Source organism: Rousettus aegyptiacus, unplaced genomic scaffold (genome assembly GCF_014176215.1).
Source record: "Rousettus aegyptiacus isolate mRouAeg1 unplaced genomic scaffold, mRouAeg1.p scaffold_m13_p_3, whole genome shotgun sequence".
Lineage (NCBI taxonomy): Eukaryota > Metazoa > Chordata > Mammalia > Chiroptera > Pteropodidae > Rousettus > Rousettus aegyptiacus.
The window spans coordinates 6,000,566-6,018,789 of NW_023416306.1; the positions used below are offsets into that span (position 1 = coordinate 6,000,566).

At 55.4% G+C, this 18,224-nt stretch overlaps 1 protein-coding gene across 22 annotated transcripts in view; it reads right to left on the reverse strand.

The window, feature by feature from the left end:
- The window catches only part of DNM1 (dynamin 1), a 40,538-nt gene that overhangs the window by 18,244 nt on the left and 4,070 nt on the right, over positions 1 to 18,224 (reverse strand). For 13 of the 22 annotated variants that reach the window (XR_001599277.2, XR_001599279.2, XR_001599278.2 and 10 more), the window contains exons 2-10: positions 10,795 to 10,868; positions 10,342 to 10,491; positions 9,785 to 9,988; positions 9,389 to 9,487; positions 9,129 to 9,289; positions 7,962 to 8,104; positions 7,698 to 7,833; positions 7,444 to 7,511; positions 4,481 to 4,619 (exon numbers count right to left, since the gene is read on the reverse strand). Coding sequence is in view for 14 of the 22 variants with exons in the window: in XM_016163757.2 (XP_016019243.1) it covers positions 4,481 to 4,619; positions 7,444 to 7,511; positions 7,698 to 7,833; positions 7,962 to 8,104; positions 9,129 to 9,289; positions 9,389 to 9,487; positions 9,785 to 9,988; positions 10,342 to 10,491; positions 10,795 to 10,868 (1,174 nt within the window). In the remaining 8 variants the exon portion in view is untranslated. Of the gene's footprint in view, positions 1 to 4,480; positions 4,620 to 6,240; positions 6,380 to 7,443; positions 7,512 to 7,697; positions 7,834 to 7,961; positions 8,105 to 9,128; positions 9,290 to 9,388; positions 9,488 to 9,784; positions 9,989 to 10,341; positions 10,492 to 10,794; positions 10,869 to 18,224 lie in introns of all 22 variants that reach the window. The other 9 variants (XR_001599282.2, XR_001599283.2, XR_001599281.2 and 6 more) reach the window with 1 other exon arrangement.

An 18,224-nucleotide genomic window follows, 5' to 3' on the forward strand; every position in this document is an offset into this window, starting at 1 on the left:
GCGGAGGGGGGGTGCCAGCAGCATGAGCAGTACCCCGCGGGGGCCTGGCTGGGCCCCTGGCCCTCTCGGTGGACTCCACCCCATCCTGCCTCCCTCTGCATGCTCCAGCTTGGCGCCATCGTCCCCAGTCGCGTCTGTCTGGCCCTGAGCTGGCCAGCCGACCTGTCTACGCCACTCCTTCGGGGTTAGGAGCTCAGCACCATCCATTCCCAGCCAGTTTTTAGCAACTGAGGCTGAAGGGGAAGTTGCTGTAGGCCCTTCCCCCTCTGCCTGTGAACTCTGTCCTCAGCTCAGCCCGTCTCTGGACGAAGCCCAGGTTGACTCATTCTCCTTCAAGACACTGTTGGATGTCGCCTCCATCCAAAAGCCTGCCCTGACCACCCCAAGAGCTGGGTTAGGGGGCCTCTCTGTGCCACCCGGTCACCTTCCCCCATCGAAGTGTATTGTAACTGCCCTGAAGGCAGGGGAAGGGCCAGGTCACCAGCAGTGCTCAGAGAGGGCACATCGAAGGAATGAGGGAAGGAATGAAGGATGAATGTCTTTTCCCTCTTTGCTACGGCACATGGACACAGTTCCTCTGCCCTCTGGCACATGCACCAGAAACTCCTTGGGGAGGGAGCCTCGCTCAGCCGCTGACGGTGAGGGCCCACCCACAGGGACGTCGGGTCCTGCTGGCCCCTCTCCCCACTCAGCAGCCACGTGAGGCACAGGTGGGGCGAAGCTTGAACCACTCTTTGTCCCTCTTCCCATGCTTGGATCAGCTCCCACAGGTGGAACCCTTATGTGGGAAGAGAGCTGGAGGTTAACATGACTGGGTCACACAGGTAGTGATTCTGAGGGCAAGATGGAGGCCAGAAAGATGGGGTGGGGGTTTTGGGAGAGGCTGGAGGATGGGGAAGGAAGCAGCGCCCAGGAGAGGCAGACGTGAGAGATGCCACATCCTCCCACCCCACCCTCTACCCCACCGCCCCATGGCTGTGCCAAGGGTGTGGCTGACGTGGCCAAGCTCAAGGGACCTGGTGGAGGGGCAGCCTGAGACCAGGGTCTTAACAAACAAACCCCTGAAGAGGCCCAGCGGACCCTGCTGCCCCGTAAGGCTCAAGGGTGGTTCCCATTTCCTTCTCGAAGTCTCCAGTTTGGAGCGGAGATTCGAGACTGAGTCACCGCCATGAGAAGGCCTCCTCGGAGGTGGTCCCAAATGCTCCCTTCCAGGGTGGGGTTGCAGGGGCAGGGAGGGGAGAAGGTGGGCAAGGAAGGAGGAGGAGGGAGCAATTTGCCAAAGAGCATGACCAGTTCTCCCACTCACCGCCTGAATGTTACATTTGTCAAGTTTTCCATGTGTTTCACATGGCAGGGCAGCCTCAGCCCCTTTAAGAAGCTCTGTTCCCTTTGAGCATCTTTTTCCATTCTGGCTGCCTCTGAACATTTCCAAGACTTTTAGCCAGTTTTGAAAATGGAACTTTTCTCTCTCAGTCCTTGGCTGGGCAGGGCGGTCAGCCTGGAGCCCACCAGTTAGTGGTCAGGGGCAAAGGCCCTGGAGCCACATGGCTCTGGGTTCAAAGCCAGACTTGCCGACTCTCCTTAGAAAAGTGACTGGCCCTGTCTGAGCCTTAATTTCTCCATGTGTAAAATGCGACAGTAATGACAGTTGCATCCTGAGAGCTGCCGAGAGGGTTGAGCAGTACATCGCATCCCTGACTCTAGGTTTAAATTCTAGATTTCATCCAGAGATGAAAACTAATTCCGGCAGGGCTAGGAATAATTAAAGTTGATTATTTTTCAAACCTCTGGGAGATGCGGCTTGCTAAGCTTAGAACACTTGAGAAGGGAGAAAAAAAAAAAGACAAAGATGGGTGAATTTTGTCATGTAAAGAAAAAATAATTATTATCCATTAACTAAAAGGCAAAGCTATTTTAAAAAATTATTTAAAAGCTTTTAAAACTTTCTGTTTTTTTTTTTGCTAGTAAAAATCATAGATCCACTGTAAGAAATTTGAAAATGATTAAAATTTGTGAAGCAGACATGAAAAAATTCCTATGTCCCTTGCCCTCTCTTAAAATAATATTTAGCAATTTGGTGACTATACCTCAGAACTTTACCATTCATATATATATTTCCCCTCAAATACTATACATTCTTTTCTGAAACCTGTTTTTTTTTTTTTTTTTCACAGTACATTTGTGGAGGGACACGTGAATGGAACTGAATATGCCTTGCCTTTTAAACAGCTATAGGTATACCTAGTTTTTTCTCACTTTATGGATATTGCATTTTTTTTAAACATATTGAAGGTAAAACCCTCCACCAGCAAAAAGATTATGACTCACTGAAGGCTTAGATGCTAGTTAGCATTTTTTAGCAAAAAGTATTTTAAAATTAAGATATGCACATTGCTTTTTTAGATATAATGCTATTGCACAATGAAAAGACTACATACTGTACAGTGTAAATGTGACTTTCATATGCACTGGGAAACCAAATGACTCGTGTGACTTTACTGCAATATTTGCTTTATTGCGGTGGTCTGGAACCGAACCCGTAATATAGCCGAAGGATGCCTGTGCAACCTTCCATTGTCTGTATGATACTTTATAGCGTCAGTCCCTTCTTGATGGATAGCTGGGTTGCTTCCAAAATTTTACCATTTACGATAATAATTATTGCTTTTCTTCTAGAATGCAATTTAGTAAAGTGTTCCACAGTTTTTAAATGCTACCAAAACTGTGAAAGCTCACGTTCATTGACCGGGCAATTCTATCATCTAGAAATCTGCACTAAAGAAACAACAGGACAAGTTCTACAAATACATCTCCAAGGATGCTCACTGAAGCAATGTTGTAACAGAAAAAAAATAAAAAGGTCGCAACAACCTAAATGTCTGTCAATAGGATATTGATTATATAAATAACATACGCCACATCTCTGCAGGGGAAGACAATTTCCATGGATCGGTGTGCGTAGTGTGACCCTATTAGGTTAAAACTGGCATATACTTGTGATTAGGACGAGTGTGCTGTTAGCGGTCCTTTGTTCTGTGGTTGTGGGATTATAGGGGCTCTCGCTTCCTCTGTGCCGTTTGAATATTCTCATAATAATCATGTATGATCAAAACAAAATCGATACTGATAATTTTACCTTTTAGAAAAAGGAGCGTACGGAAATTGCAATAGTGGCTCTCTGGAAAGGGAGGGTTGCGTTCTTTTTACTCTCTGACATTCTCCTAACCCTCTTTCACTGAGAATGTATAACTATGATAATTAAAAACCTATGTTTAAAAAAAATTTAGTTAGATCTTGTCTTCTTTTGTAAAGGGATTTGAGGCAGCTCCAAATAAACTCGGTTATTTTTCAAAGGTTGACAAAAGATTGTGTTGCTTACTGTTCACGAAGCGGTGGGACCATGACTTCGAAGTCACGATGAACACTACGGAATGGGGGAGGGGTCCCGCCCAGGTTTCATCCTACCTGGAATGGGAGCCGAGCGGATGCTAATTTGTTTAGTCCACCCCATTGCACGCAGAAGTGGGCAGAGGGGAGAGGGCACTGGGGAGGAGCTGCACGTGACCGTGTGTGGGCCACGGAAACTGTGATCCTGATTTGAAACATGAAGTTAAGGCCGCCATCTTCCCAGTGGAGGCAGTTTCTTCCAAGGCCGGGCCCTCTCCCAGAGTTTCCGGTCCAGCCTGCTTCTGTATGTGTGGGTGTCGGGGAGGAGGGCATTTAAATTCTGGAAAGGCTCCCCCAGGCAACTGACACTCATGCACTTCTCTGAGAAAGAACTGCTTTAGACAATCTGGCTAAAAATCCTCAAAATGCTCAAAAGCAGACAAATAGGAAAAAGACATCTAAAAGGTCACAGAAAACTCGAAAGAGGCTGACCCTGCCAAACGCGTACGGATTACTGTAAAGTGAGTAATCCAATATGCTTTTAGGCAAATTGGTTTTGAGGGACTGGGATAGCTCCCCGACCCCAGGAGGCCCTGAGCCCAGATCTCGTCCTTCCGCCTCCCGAATGTGAATCCCACTCTCCTTTTCTTTTCTGAGGATCAGTTTCCTCATCTGTAAAATGGGGATACTACTACTACTTCTTAGGGTCATTGAGAGGATTTAGGTCAGATAACAAGGGCAAGCACTTAGCTCAGCGCTTGGCACATAGTAGGTGCTCAATAAACAGCAGCTATCTCCTTATTATCATCATGTCATTGTCATTCTTATTGGTGGAAGGGGCTACTGAGGATGCCTGGGTTGGAGCTAAGTCGTTTGGCAGAGATGGGCGCCTGAAAGGATTGTGAGTACAAAGAGACCCCGGGTCGCAAGCCGGCATGAAACCTCAGGGCCAGGAATCACCCGGCTGGCCCGGGCATCCACGTGGGTGGCTAAGAGGCTACCGGGCCTGCTCAGAAGATGGTTCTGCCCACGGGAGGCTGTGGCCGTGAGGAGGGAATGGCCAGGCCCAGCCCCGCCCAGGCGGCCGCCGTACCTTTTCACTACACTTTCTGATGGTGGTCGTGAGCTCACTGACTACCATATCCACACACTTGATACTGGGCTCTTTGAGCTTCTGCACCTGCTTTTTCACTGTGGCTTCAAAAGCGAGGTCAGGTGTGAAGAGACCTGTCCTGCACCCGGGAAGGAGGAGGGGACGGGAGGAGGAGCAACCACAGGTCGGCGGGTGGGTAGGGAGGAGGAAGGGAGTTTAAGCCGAGCAGGGCCAGGGTCGGGGGTGGAGGATGGCACAGGCATGGGGGGAGAGAGAGAGACACCGACATGGAGAAAGAGAGAGAGAACAGAAGACAATGTGAGCGTGGGACCCGGCCCTCCCTACCGCCCCCCGGGGCTGGCACGTCCCGGCTGCTGCCCCCGTCCCCCGGGGGCTCTGTGAGTGGGGGGGCGGGGCTTCTGCAGGACCAAGCCCCTGCTGAGTTCAGGTCCTCTCCCCAGGGCTTGGCCCCTCGCTCCTCAGCTACACCGAGCCTGCCTTCTCTCTCTTTCCCAATGCCATCTTTGTCACAGCGTTGGGTCCTCCTCTGGGGGCTGACCCAGGCCAGAACACCACCCGGCCATTCTGTTCAATTCTAGTTTTCCCAACACCTCTTGAATTCATTCTAGAGGCCAGCACGATTCCCAGCCTTCACTAGGATAGCTGCGTCCAGCTGCCCAGGCTGTGCACTGCACAAACTCCAGGGGGTTCCATTTGCACAGACGGCCGTGCAGACGACGCCTCCTGGAGTTGCAGTGGAGCCGCCTGACCTCCGCTCTCCAGCTCCCTGCTCTACTCCTGCCCTTCCCTTTCTCCTCAAGGGGCATTCTTTGCTTTTCCTCCAAAGGGGTCTGGAGGAACTCAGCTCAGAAAGACAGAGAGAAGAGGAAAGACAGAAAGAGTGGAGGTGGTGATAGAGAGGGGCCAGGGCAGCAGTCGGGAGAGGAAAGGGAGGGAGGCTGGGAAGTGGAATCAAACGAGCACTGGACTTGGAGTCCAAAGCCTTGGCTTCCAGTAACAGCTCTGCCACCTCTTAGCTAATATGACCTTGCACGAGGCATTTGATCTCCTGAGCCTGAGTTTTCCTGCTGTGGAGTGGGCGCCATCCTCCCTGCCCTGCCCTTCCCTGCCCTGCCCTGCCCGGCCCTCGTCAGGTGGCTCCGTGAGGCTCAGATGCCATAGCAGATGGAAGAAGGCTCTGTCTCAGGAAGTCTGAATGTGATGGAAGGGAAGGGGAAGGTCCTGAGTGAGGACGCGTGAGAAAGGGGAGAATGAAGGACAGTGGGGGGTCAGGGCACCTGCTAGATCTGGGTCCCCCGTACCTCTGGTCCCCCAGGCCCCTGGAGCAGCACCCAGGAAGGTCCTGTACCTTACCCGTCTCCAGGGCCGAGTCTTCCCCAAGACCCTTCCGTAGAGCCCCAAAGATGACCCACCTCTGAGGGCAGGGAGGGGACTCAGGGTCCCCTTAAACCCTATTCTCCCTGAGCTGGGGTAGGGGGGCCTTGGTGGCCTCTCAGGGTAAGCGGCCACCATCATTGCTGTCTTATCGGTGTGTAACCTCTTGGTCTCCTGGGCCTGGGGGCTAGGGGGAGGGTGAGGCCCCCTCAGAGAGTCGCCCTGTCCTGGTCTGTGGTCGCCTGCCTCCCCCGCCCCGCTGAGGTCTGGACATGCTACCGAGGAGGCAGTGAGGACGTGGGGAAGGAGCGCCTGGCAGCAGTGCAGGATGGGCAGAGGCGGGGCCGGCCCGGCCGCCAGGTTACCTTCTTGGTGCACTGTCTAACGGTGCTGATTAGCTCCGAGATAACCATGTCCACACACTTGAGACACGGTTCTCGGATCTTCTTCACCTGCTTTTTCACAATGGTCTCAAAGGCCATGTCTGGGGTAAAGAGCCCCGTTCTGAACGCCCGGAGCGGGAGAAGGGCAGTGTCACAGGCTGGCTCCTGCCTCCGGGAGCCAGGCCCGGGCCCCACCCTGCCCCGCTGAGCTCTACCCTCGGGCTCCTCCCACTACCCCTCTCTGGGCTCAAGTGTCTCCATCTGTAAAATGGGCAGGAGGGATTCTACGGAAAGGCTTTCAATCAATGCTTTTGGGGACAAGACCAGGTCTGCTCATATCTGCATTTATGTCCTGCTTCCTCTTAAGAGTCTGTTCTTACAAAAGTTTCTATGGTCAGAAACGGTTTGAAAACTGCTGAACGGGGTTTGCCTTGACCAGGGCAGTTACCAGTCTATAAATTCCATGCCAAACCTTGGAATCGGACCTGCATGAAAACACGGGCTTTTTGGTTTTGTTCACTGCCTGGCACATAGCGGCGCTTTAAGTTTTCTTATAGAAAGAACAGGTAGTGTAGATATGGGTTCCTGAAGCAGATCTAAGCTTTTTAGGAACAATCTATTTCCCAGCCCCTCTTCCTGCTCCATAGGCCTTGAGACTGGCTAGAAGGAAGGCAGCGGGGTGGAATGGGGTCCAGTTTGGGCTACTAGGACTATGGAGGGCCTAGAGGGTTGAGAGGCCTGTCCCATCATAAAAGGATACAGACCAATCCCTAGATGCTCCGCCCCAAGCCCTACCCAATGGTTTGGCCAGTTTCGTGCAGCTACCTGGACAGAACTGGGGAAGCTATCTCAACCTAGGGATGGGCAGGGCACCCAGGCCCAGAGGGTGCTGCTGGCCGCCTGTGTCTTGGGCTCTGCCTAGCTCATCCAGCCTCTAGGCCCTGTTCCCAGGAACAACAAAGGAGGGCACCAGGTTGTAGGGAGGGAGGTGGCCCTGGCCTCCCATCTACCTCTCCCCTAGCTGGAGGCTGTCCGAGCTGGGAGCCAGAATGTCAGGATTGAGGGAGTTAGGGACCAGGGCTTTTGGTCCTTCCTGAGGGATGCTTGACTCATCACTCCCTGTGCCTCTGCACTAGACTCTCTGCCTTCTGGGGTTCAGTCTCCCTCCCCGGTCCCAATACGTGCCTAATGCCATGGATGTTCTTGATGGCATAGCTGATCTCCTTTCGGAGTTCCTTCTCGTCAAACTCCATCTGTGTAGGAGAGTGAGAAATGGCCTGTCAGGGCCTGTCCTGCTACCCAGGAGGTCAAGATGGGGACCCGCCCCACTCCTAGGGCAGCAGGGCCTCTAGTGGGGTCAGCAAAGGTGTACATGGGAGAGTCCTAAGGAGGTGGGTTGGGAGTCCTGAGTCCTCCTGTCCCCGGGGAGCCCGTCCTACCTTGACCAGCTCAAAGGGGAAGCGCTCATGAAAGATCCGGTTGATGCGGGCTCCCCCCGATAGTTCATAGGTGTCGATCTGGTCCCCTGAGCCCTCAATGCGCTTCTCAAAGTCCACAGCGAACTGCTGGACCATCCTGGGGGGAGAGCGGTGTGGCCTGAGGGGGCAGCAGCCGCCCAGTGGAGGGGGCCCTGGGAGAGCCCTGTGCTGAGATGCTGGGTGGAGGGGAAGGGCTGGGGAGTCAGGAGGTGGGGAGGGCCTCACTGCAGCAGGGCCTTGGTCTTGCGAGCCGGGTCATCAGGGCGGAAGTTCTTGTACTCCTCCACCTCCTTCTCGATGGACAGCAGCTGGCTCTGCAGCTTGTTCCGCAGTCCTGGCAGTGTGTCCCGGATGTGGTTCGTCAGTTGCTGGGGGTGGGAGCGAGACAAGGGTTAAGGCCACAGTCGCAAACCCAGAATGCCCACAGGGCCAGGCAGGGAGGAGGATGCCGGGGGGGGGGCTGTGGTGAGGATGAGAGCTGAAGAGGGCAGCCACAGCTCTGCCCACCAGAACAAAAGCTGCCCGAGGGCAGGGCCCGACACACAGTAGGTGCTCATGGAATTATGAGTGAATACCCTAACTTTTAAAGAAGCCAGAAATCTAGATTTTTATTTCAAATCACCTGATTTTTTACAAATTTACTGTTTTTCGACGCCATGAGGGCCACACAAAATGCACCAGTGAACCCCCTTCTCAAGTCCTGGGGCCCACTCTGGCTAGGTCCTCACGCACAGTATCACCCCGAACCTGTAAAATGAACCTATTGAACAGGGTCTTACCGCCATTATCGCCATTTTACAGATGCAGAGAGAGAGGCCCAGAGAGCTGGAGAGTGTCACAGTGGGTTAGTGACAAAGCTGGGATTGGAACCCAAGTCTGTGGCCTCCAGACTCTCCGGTCCTGCTCCATGCCCCACTGTGCTCCCCATTGCCTTTCTCCTACCCACACACACAGGCCTCAGCTCTGGAAACCCCAGTCCAGGTGGAGGAACATCTTAGGGAAGCCCCTGGGATGACCGTCCCTCTCTGTAGATCAGCCTCTCCCCGATTTAGAAGGAGCCAAGGTCTTTAGCTATGTACACGCCAATCCCGGCCTCCGAACTCAAGCCCTTGTCAGTGTGACCCTCCGCACAAGGCCTTGGTCTCTCTCCATCTTGGGGGAGTGGGGTGGTCCAGGGCTCCCCTCCCAGGGCCCAGTCAGGGGAAGGTCAGCAAGGCTCTGCTGCTACCTCGCTGTGGGACGGTGGGCAAGTCGTTTTGCTTTTCTGGGTCTCAGCTGGTTCATCTGCATAATGGGGATGCTAACCTCTGCTGGTCGCCCTCACAAAACACACTTAAATGATTCTGTTCTCATGCTGGTTTCCCCAGGCCTCATTCTGGCCCAAGCCCCTACCTGGTTGAGGACCTTCTGCAGGTAGGGGGTGCCCATGCGGTCAGCCAGGTGGCGGTAGGACGGGTGAGAGAGGAAGAACTTGCGTTCGGCGGCCAAGGCGGCCGTGATGTCCTTCTTGCCATCGATGTCCTTCTGGCTCCGGTTCACTACCCCAATGTAGCCTGTGGACGGCATCAGGGGCAGGCTCAACTGGCCTTGCAGGGGGGAAGGAGGCAGGGGTGCAGGGGAAGGGCAGTGGAGAGGGCCAGTGGCCTGCCTACCTCTGCGCAGGGGGAGCAGCTTGTTCTCCAGCACATCACGGGCATCTGTGCCCTCATCCATCAGGTCCAGCTTGGTGATGACCCCGATGGTGCGCTGACCTGGGAGGTGGCAGTGAGGGTCGTTCGCTTCTGCTCTTACGCTCGCATAGGAGGCCTCATGCCCTCCCACCCTCGCCCTGCTGCCCCCACCTCCCCACTCCCCCATCACCCACTGCCCGTTTCTGCTCCCCTGCCCCATTCATTCTTTACAGAGTGGCCGACATGATTTTTAAAGGCACAAATTGGATCCCACCGGTACTCGCTTAAATCCTCCGGCGGTTCTGCGAATAGACCCCCTTATACTGTGGATAGACTCCCGGGGCCTTGCACCGTCGCTGGCTGCAGATGGGAACATACCCTGGGGGTCTACCTCCTTGGCGACCTTGAGGGCATCAGAGTTGGCCAGGTCAGAGTTGGCCGGGGACACGGCCAGGATAAGGCAGTTCTCCTTGGTGACGAACTGCATGAGCATGTCCCGGATCTGGAACTCGATGTCTGGAGGCTGATCACCCACTGGGACCTTGGTCATTCCAGGCAGATCCACCAGGGTCAGGTTCAGCACTGGACAGGGCAGCGAGAGGGCGGGCTCAGGGCGAGGGGTGTGGCCGTGGGCGGGCCGATTCAGGAACGGGGCCGGGCTTGGAGAGGATCCCCCGGGGAGCGCGGCCGCAGGTGGGCGGGGTTAGGGAAAGACACTGGGCTAAAGCGGCGGCCCCGTTGGAGGCTTGGCCAGGAGTGGGCGGAGTCACGGCAGGGTGGGGCTTGGGGCAGGACGCTCAGAGGAAGGGTCGTTGTGGGGGCGGAGTCTGCCAGAGGAGGGGAGGCCGCGCAAGGAGGTGTCAGCAAGGGGGTGGGGCCAAAAAAAATGGTCCTAAGGGAGCCCAGAGGCGGGGGGCGGGACCAGGTCTTCTCACCGTGCGGCGAGTAGACGCGGAGGTTGATGGGCACCGGCGAGATGCCCTTGTTGGTGCCGGTGACCCGGTCGGTCTCAGCCTCGATCTCCAGGCGCACCTCCTCGAAGTCGGTGAACTTCTTCCCCTTGCAGTGCAAGAACTCGGCATATTCTGCTCCGGAAGTGGGGTGGGGTGGGGAGGGTGGGAGAGGAGGTGGGTCACCTGGGTCCTATCTATCACTGGGCCTGTAACTTCACCCCAAACACTGCCTTCTTCTCCTTCCCCGCAACAACGCCTCCTCTCCGTCATGGGCTTTTATCCCCACCGTTCAGACGGGAAATCGAGGCCCGAAGAGGGGAAGCCCCGCCCGCAGTCACACGGCAAGCTCGTTCAGCGGCGAGGCTGGACCCTCCTTGGAGGTGGAGTGGAGAGCTGGAGAGGCCAGCCTGACTGCTGGTGCAGGAGGGCACGTACCTGTGGTAGCATTGACCAGCTGCAGGACCAGTGGGCGTCTGGTGACAATGCCAGATCCTCGGGGCAGGAAGTCCCTGCAGTGAGTTTGAGGTGAGAGGAGGGTCAAGGACTCCCTCCGTCCCAGGGGTACCTGTCCTGCCACTAGGGACTCCGAAGTCCCCTAAAGTGCCGCACCACATCTTAGCCTAAGGGCTTCAGGTCACTAAGGGAACACTGCAGCCCAGAAAGGTGGAAAAGAGCTCCCCCAAGTCCCCGGATGCCTCTGAGCTGCCAGGAGGCAAGAACACCAAGTCCCCACACCTCTCTCAGGTCTGCCTTATGTTGGTTCTGAGCCAACAGGCAGTTCTTGCCCCAACTCAGCCACTGCCATTCAACCCAGGGGAAACTGAGGCACAGGGTGTCCCACATGCATAAGTGTCCAGTGGCCACAGAATGGATCCCAAGGAAACGGAGCTGCGCCTCCTCCCTTCCTTTCCGCTGTGGGGAAGGGCAGCGTCTCACTTCCTCTTCCCAGGGCCCCATCTGGCTGGCGTTGAGGATGAGGGGGATGGGGGAAGGAAGCGAGGAAAAGAGCTCATGCTTCTCAAGTGCCGACTGCATGCCAGGGCCTTAGTTGGCAGCATCTCATGGACTACACACAATAGCCTCGTGAAGTAGGCGCCGTTATCATCCTCATGTTACAGGTGAGGAAACTGAGGCCCAGAGATGTTCATGTTGCACAGCCAGTATCTAACAGAGCAGACCCCGGACCCACATCTGTCTGACTCTGCAGCGAAAGCTCTGTGCTCTTCAGCCCCATGCAGTCCCAGCTTCCTTGAAGAACTGGGCCGAGCGGTCCCCAAGTCATCCTGTGCCCCCAGACCTGATGTCTATACCTCAGACATCAGCTTGTGCTGACGTCGACCTCAGCAGTCCTTCTGGCTAACGCCTGTGGGTGCAGATTCACTCTGCCCCGTCAGCTCTTCTCATCTCCCCTCCCCCACAGCAACACCCAGGCTGGCAAGCTTGAGGGTGGAGGCCTCTCCAGGAATCAGGCTGTTAGAACCCACAGTCATGGGATTGCCCCGAATCCAGGAAAGGGCGGGGTGGGGGGCAGGCTAGATCCCGAACGACTGTGAAGATCCGGGGCTTCACGTCATTCACAGAGAGGCGCGTAGAGGCCCAGGAAGGGGGAAGACACACTCAAGCTCATACGGGCCTGGAATAGAGCCTGAACCAGAACCCGAGTCTCCTGCCCCCAGCCCAGAGCCTGCCTGACCTGGGCTCCGACAGCTTCCTGCACCCCATGGCCGGGGGTGAGGGGCCTCAGGCACAACAAAGTAGACCCAGGCTTCTGGGTTCAAGGCCTCCTCTTGGGGCCCCGAGAAGGCCTCCTTTGTCCCCTGCCCTCACCCTGCCCCTCCCCTGGGAAGATTAGAGGCTAACGGGGAGGAGTTGGCCCCTTCGATGCGGGAAGAAGGATGAGAAATCCTTCATTTATTCATCATTTTCACTTTTGCAAGACTGTGAGCTTCAGAGGGCTGGGCACGCATATCTCTGTCCACCACTGTATGCCAGTGCCCAGCACAAGGCTTAGCACACAAGAGGTCCTTAATAAACGTTGACGGAATCCCCAAGTCCTCAAACAGTGCTCTGATATGAAAATTATCATTTTACAGATGAGGCAACTGAGGCTCGGAGAGGTAGAATGACTTGTCCAAGGTCACCCAGGAGGGGCTGACAGAGCTAGGATTTAAACTGGAGTGTCTGTTGGACCCCAGAGCTGGGGAGTTTCCCCATCAAACCCTGCTGCTCCCTAAACTCGAGGAGCCAGACTTGCCTTTTTATATAATTCATTTAAATTCTGTCTAGGACATATTTGGGAGCAGCTGCTCTGTGCCAGGCCCTGTGCTGGGCCCTGGGGATGAGAGTTGATGAGTCAGAGCGTTCCCACCCCGAGCCGCCGCTCGCAGTGCGGTGGGAGAGACAGACAAGTAAACAGATAATGCGATGCAGCGTGACATGTGCTGGAACAGAGGTGCACCAGGCGGCACAGAGAAGGAGGTGACAAACTGGGGGGCGGGGGCACTTCCTCTCTTTACCGCTCCCATCCTTTGCTGACTCCTTTGGGAGGGCGGCCCCTTAGTATTTGGGACAGGACATCTCTCCTTACAGAGCTTGGAGTGGGCATCGGGGCCAGGGGTCTACCCTGTTCCTCACTAGCTCCTCACCCAGCAATACCATGGCAACAGTAGTTGCCACAGAAACTGCAGGAGGGGCTGGGAAGGATGGGACTCCCCACAGAGAGCCCCCCACGCGGAGACACGGACTTTCCCTGGAGCGCTTCCTTGAGAGGCCTCCCCCTGCACAGATAGGCGCGCTTGGGCCCTCACAGGCCTCAGGGGCAGAGGTCTAGGATGGGCCGTAGAGAGGGTGCCAGGAGCCCGGGGCTAGGCTGGAGAGGGTGGCCAGGGGTCTGGGCCAGCCTGCGGCAAGTTACTGGCTCCCAGGGCTACTTAAAGGACAAGCAGCTTATGGGAAGCGGAGATTAGAGGGCAGGGCCATGCGTGGGAGCAAAGCCCCTCCTCAGACCAGCATCTCCTGGGCCAGGGTGGGGATGCTAGTAACCGGGTGGGGAGGGGCCCCATCTCTGCTGTGGCCTAGGTTCTCAAAGCAAGGGCATCGCATGGTGGGAGGGCATCAGAGCTCCCTGGGTGGCTTGTTAACATGCATATTCCCTAGACATGCTGGGTTAGAAATTCAGGGGGCTGAGAGGCAGAGGAGGGGAGGAGGAAATCTGGATTTTAAACATGATCCCACGTGATTTTCATGTTCCCTTTCAAGTTTAAGGATCACTGGTTTAGTGGTTAGGAGCTAGAGCCAGTCATAGGCCCCGGGTTCGAATCCCACCTTGGCCATTTCTTGGCCTGGTGCCCTAGGGCAAGTTGCTTCACTCTCCGGACCTCAAAGTCCGCAGCTGTGAGCTTGTGCTGTATAAACCGGGAGTCACGCACTACCCACGTGTCTGCGGGAGGATTCATGGAGCCTTTCCACAGAAAGAGCTTAGCCCACGCCCCTTACGTAGTAGGCGCTCCACAGCCCAAGGGCGGTCCCCCTCCTGTTCTGAGCCGCCTCCTCGGGAGGGTTCCCAAGTGTCAGCGAGGAACCCAAGATCCTGATGAACCCCTTGCATCACCTCCTCCGGGAACTGAATCAGATCTCAGGATTCTGACCACGAAATGTTGGACAGAAATGATGGACCTTGAACAGGAAATGCTTCGGAGGCCATCTCATTCCCCTTCCATTGTCCAGAGGGCGGGACGGAGGCCCAGAGAAGGGCAGGGAGCTGTGAGGGCACACAGTGATGGGAGAGGTGACTGAGATGGGACCCACGCCCGGAGAGGCAGTGAAGAGCACCGGCTGGTCCCCGTGCCCAGACCGAGAGCCTCGCTCCCTGCCAGTTTCCCGTGCTGGACACAGGCTCGGCACACAGTAGCTGCTCAAGTAACTCTCCAAGGCGGGAGCACGGCTCGGCCTAGCAGCTCCTCAGCTCCAGCCTTTCGCCGGCACACACTGCCCCTCAGTGCTTCGTGAAAGTGCCCCTGTCACCTCCCTGCTGGAATACGGGCCTGATCCAGCTTCCGGGGCCGCCCCTGCACCTCCCTCCCACCCGAGTCCTGGTTAGCCCGAGGGAGGACAGAACAGGTGCCCAGAGAAAAGTGTTGGTCCCACCAGCCTCACACACCAGGCTGCGTGGGTGGGATGGAGGGCGGCTCGCCAGCTCTCCCCACTCGTTCTGGGCAGATGGCGGCTTCCCAGGGAGGCCTTGCCTTGCCATCTGCAGAGGCACCTTCAAACCTGAAGCACAGGGAGGAGGAAATGAACACCTCTCGGGACCTCCAAACACCACACGCTCCCTGTCTGAATTGGCACTGTCACCCCCGGAAGGATCTGGAGAAAGCACACCAAAGGGAGCCCTAGTCTGGTGGCTCAGATCGGGGGCCAGAGCTCAGGGCCCTTGGTTCCCACATCCCATTGAATGCAGACTATGCCAGAAACTATCGCGCTTGGTCCGGCATGTCCCCAGTGGCTGTCATCCTTAGAAGTCTCCTATTTCCCAGGCTCTGATGTCAGACAGGCCTGGCATTGAATGTCAGAGCCACCACTTAGGAGCTGTGTGCCTGCGGACAAATGACCATACCTCCCTGAGCCTCAGTTTCCACCCACATCGACCAAATGGGTTGCCGTGAGGCTTACAGAAGTGAATGCCTGCACGAACAGTCGCTGTTAGGATTCTAAATTATGAGAACTTATTGAGCAGTCTGAGAACACAGGCTGGGGTCCCACAGCCATGTCACCAGATGATGCAGCAGGAAGGGACCTGGAAGGTGGGTCTCGTGGGGGCTCGTTAGGAGAGTGCGTGGTGGGCCAGGATATATCCAGCTAAATCTTGTCCCTGGAAGTAGAAGGTAAGGGGCCGGGGGTGGGGGGCTATGAGGTGCCCTCTGACGCAGGGAGCTGGGGTGGAGGCAAGGGAGTAGGCGGGCCAAGAAATACATTTGGGAGGAAGTGATGCGGCCGCCACATAACAAGTCCCTCTCTGTTCTTGCTGCCCCAGGAGGACCCAGGCGTGCCCGTGAATTTCCAGCAGAGGTTTGAACATTTCAGGCAGTCCTGGCCTTGGCTTCCCCTGCGGTTCTGACGTTCTGCGAGCAGGGACTGGGCTGGTCCTGTGTTTACCACCGTATCCCCAGCACCCAGCACAGAGCCTGGCACATACCGGGCATTCCTGGCACCCCGCTGGCCGAAAGAATGCTTTCGTTTTCCTATCAGCATCCTCACTGTACAGACGTGGAAACCGAGGCACAAAAAGGGAAGCGCGTTGCCCAAGATCATAGTACAAGTTGGCGATGGGTAGGGCTGGTACCCAGGGAGGGCTCTGGACTCCCAGTCTGGTGCTTTCTCCACGACAACCATTTTCTCTATTAAAAATAAAAAATCTAGGATCTTTCCTCCGTCTTATCCTTTCATCCTTCCGACCTTTCTTCTTTGCCTCTTTCACTCCTTCCTTTCCTTCCTTCCTTTCTCCTTCCCTTCTTTCCTTCCTAGTGTTGATAATTTCATATTTCCAAAAGGAAAATGGATTTTTCTTTTGCCTCCTACTTTTGAAAATCATATGTTCTCCCATTTAAAAATACTCAGAAAATAATACAATGTTTAAAAAATAAAAAGCGACCATCATCGCCACACCTGAGAATCACCAACTGTAAACATTTTATCACTCAGAATAATAACCATGGCAAACACTGATGGATCATTGACTGCTGGCCAGGTACCCTGCCCGGGGCTTTCAAACCTGCATCATCATGAGGTTTCTTTTTGGGGCAATGGAAGTGTTTTAAAATTAGATCGCGATGATGGTTGCACAACTCCATAAATATACTAAAGATCATTGAGTTGTGAACTTTATGGCATGTAAATTATATCCCAATAATTCTATTTAAGAAATCTTCGTCCTCTCGATTGATCGCAGGGCTGTGTGAAGTTGGCATGACCAGTTTCCCCATCTTAAAGGGGAAGAAATTGAGGCTCAGGGAGACAGAGTCAGACGCCCCTCTCACACACACCGGGCCCCTCTCCACACTTAGGTACAGCCCGACCTGCCTAACAGCTGGCTCATCGTAAACAGTTCCCAGGCCATTCAACCTGGAGCTACATCTGGATCCTAATTCCTTATCCCCAGCAGCTTGATGCGAAGGACTCTCAGCTCCACCACTAAATTATTTCCCCGCTCCGAAATCAGTTTCCCCATCAGCGAAATAGGATATCATCCACGGAGCAAGGGGCCCCCGGGGGACAAGGGAAGGGGCCCAGCTGGAGCCTGTGCACCCCTCCGAGGCCACACTCGAGTGCCTTGGAATTCCCTCTCAAGCAGTCTCAAGTCCACTGCAAGGGTCTGCCCTCCTAAGGGCTGTTCTTACTGTTGGGAGGCAGTCCCGGGGCCAAGGCCGGATCCGCCTTTCTGGAGCCATGGGAGAAGCTGGATTATAAGGACCTGCGGTGTCCACATGTGAGCCCAGGAGGCCCCTTGTGGCACAGGATGGAGTGGGAAGAGACAGGGGTAGCCTGGAGGGATGGGCCACCTGTCCCTGTGCCTCGACGTCCCATCATGGAATTCGAAGGAGCCTGAAATTCTAAATTGAAAACCAGCCTGCCAGGTTGTTATGCCGGTGTGTTTGTCAAGGTGGGAGGGCAGAATGTGTTGTATTTAGCAGTTCCTCGGCTTGATTTATAAATGGAATATTTAGACATATGGCATGTGGGCCTCCATTTCTGCTCTGGTTCCACACCTGGTAACGCTGTGCCCATGACTGGCTTCCCCCACTCCTGCCCTGTCCCTCTGTACCTGATCACCTTCGTTCCCCACCCCCACCCCGAGGCTCTGACCCTCTGACCCCAGCCAAGGCCTGGGAATTCTGGCGCCGAGATCAGATGCAGAAGCTGATGCCATCTGCCAGAGTCACCTTTCATTCCCAGCTCCACTGGGCAGGGCGGGGTTTGGAGAAGATGTTCTCTGGTCAGGGCCGGACACATGAGTCTAGCGATAGGCGTGGCTCAGCCTGTGGCAGGTGCATGCTCTGAGCAGTGTGTCTGTCCTGCAGGCGGCAACAGGGGTTCTCTGGATGAGGGTGGCTGTCCAGGGGCTGCTAGCACCCCCTGACCTTTTGGGTCTCGCCGTGGCCTCCGTTACTTGGGCTTTTGCTCAGGTGAGATCTGCACCTGGAAGCATGTTCGCTCGTTTGCCTGACCAGCTATTTTTGCCTTCTCCGGCCCCCTGACGACTCTCTCCCTCCAATATTCGGCTCCTCGTGCCCTTCTTCAAACACAACAAAACAGCTCTTTGTGTGATTTAGAGTTTGTCTGTCCCGCTCAGCTGTGAGTCCCCCGAGAGCAAGGATGGGTCCGGCTTGTTTACAGCTGTATCCTCAGGGCCTGGCCCATCGCAAGTGCCAGAGATGTCAGTTCCTTCAGTGACTTTCTACCTAAGACATCTCAGTTATCCCCTATTTCTCTTTGGCCTCAGTCTCCAAAACTGGGACCACTATGATGTATCCCAAAGTGTTGGGAGAAAGAGACAGAGCTTAGCAGTAGGGATGGGCTGTCTCCCATGGGAAGGGCTGGGCTAACAAAGCCAGAGGCCAGAGCCAGGTTGTGTTGGGATGAGGATGCGGAGGAAGGGGGAAGGGGATTGGTAGAAGGCGGGGAGCCTGAGCAGGGGTAGGCAGACTCCCCAAAGAAACGCAAACCTTGCCTCCCAGGCCGCCCCTTGGGCTCTGGGCAGAGGCTCACTCACTAGCCCCCCATCACATTCCCACTGGCCTTGGCCTCCCCAGGGATCGGTGGGCAGGGAGGGTGGGCTCTGTCCATTTGTCAACCTCCCTGGGCACCAG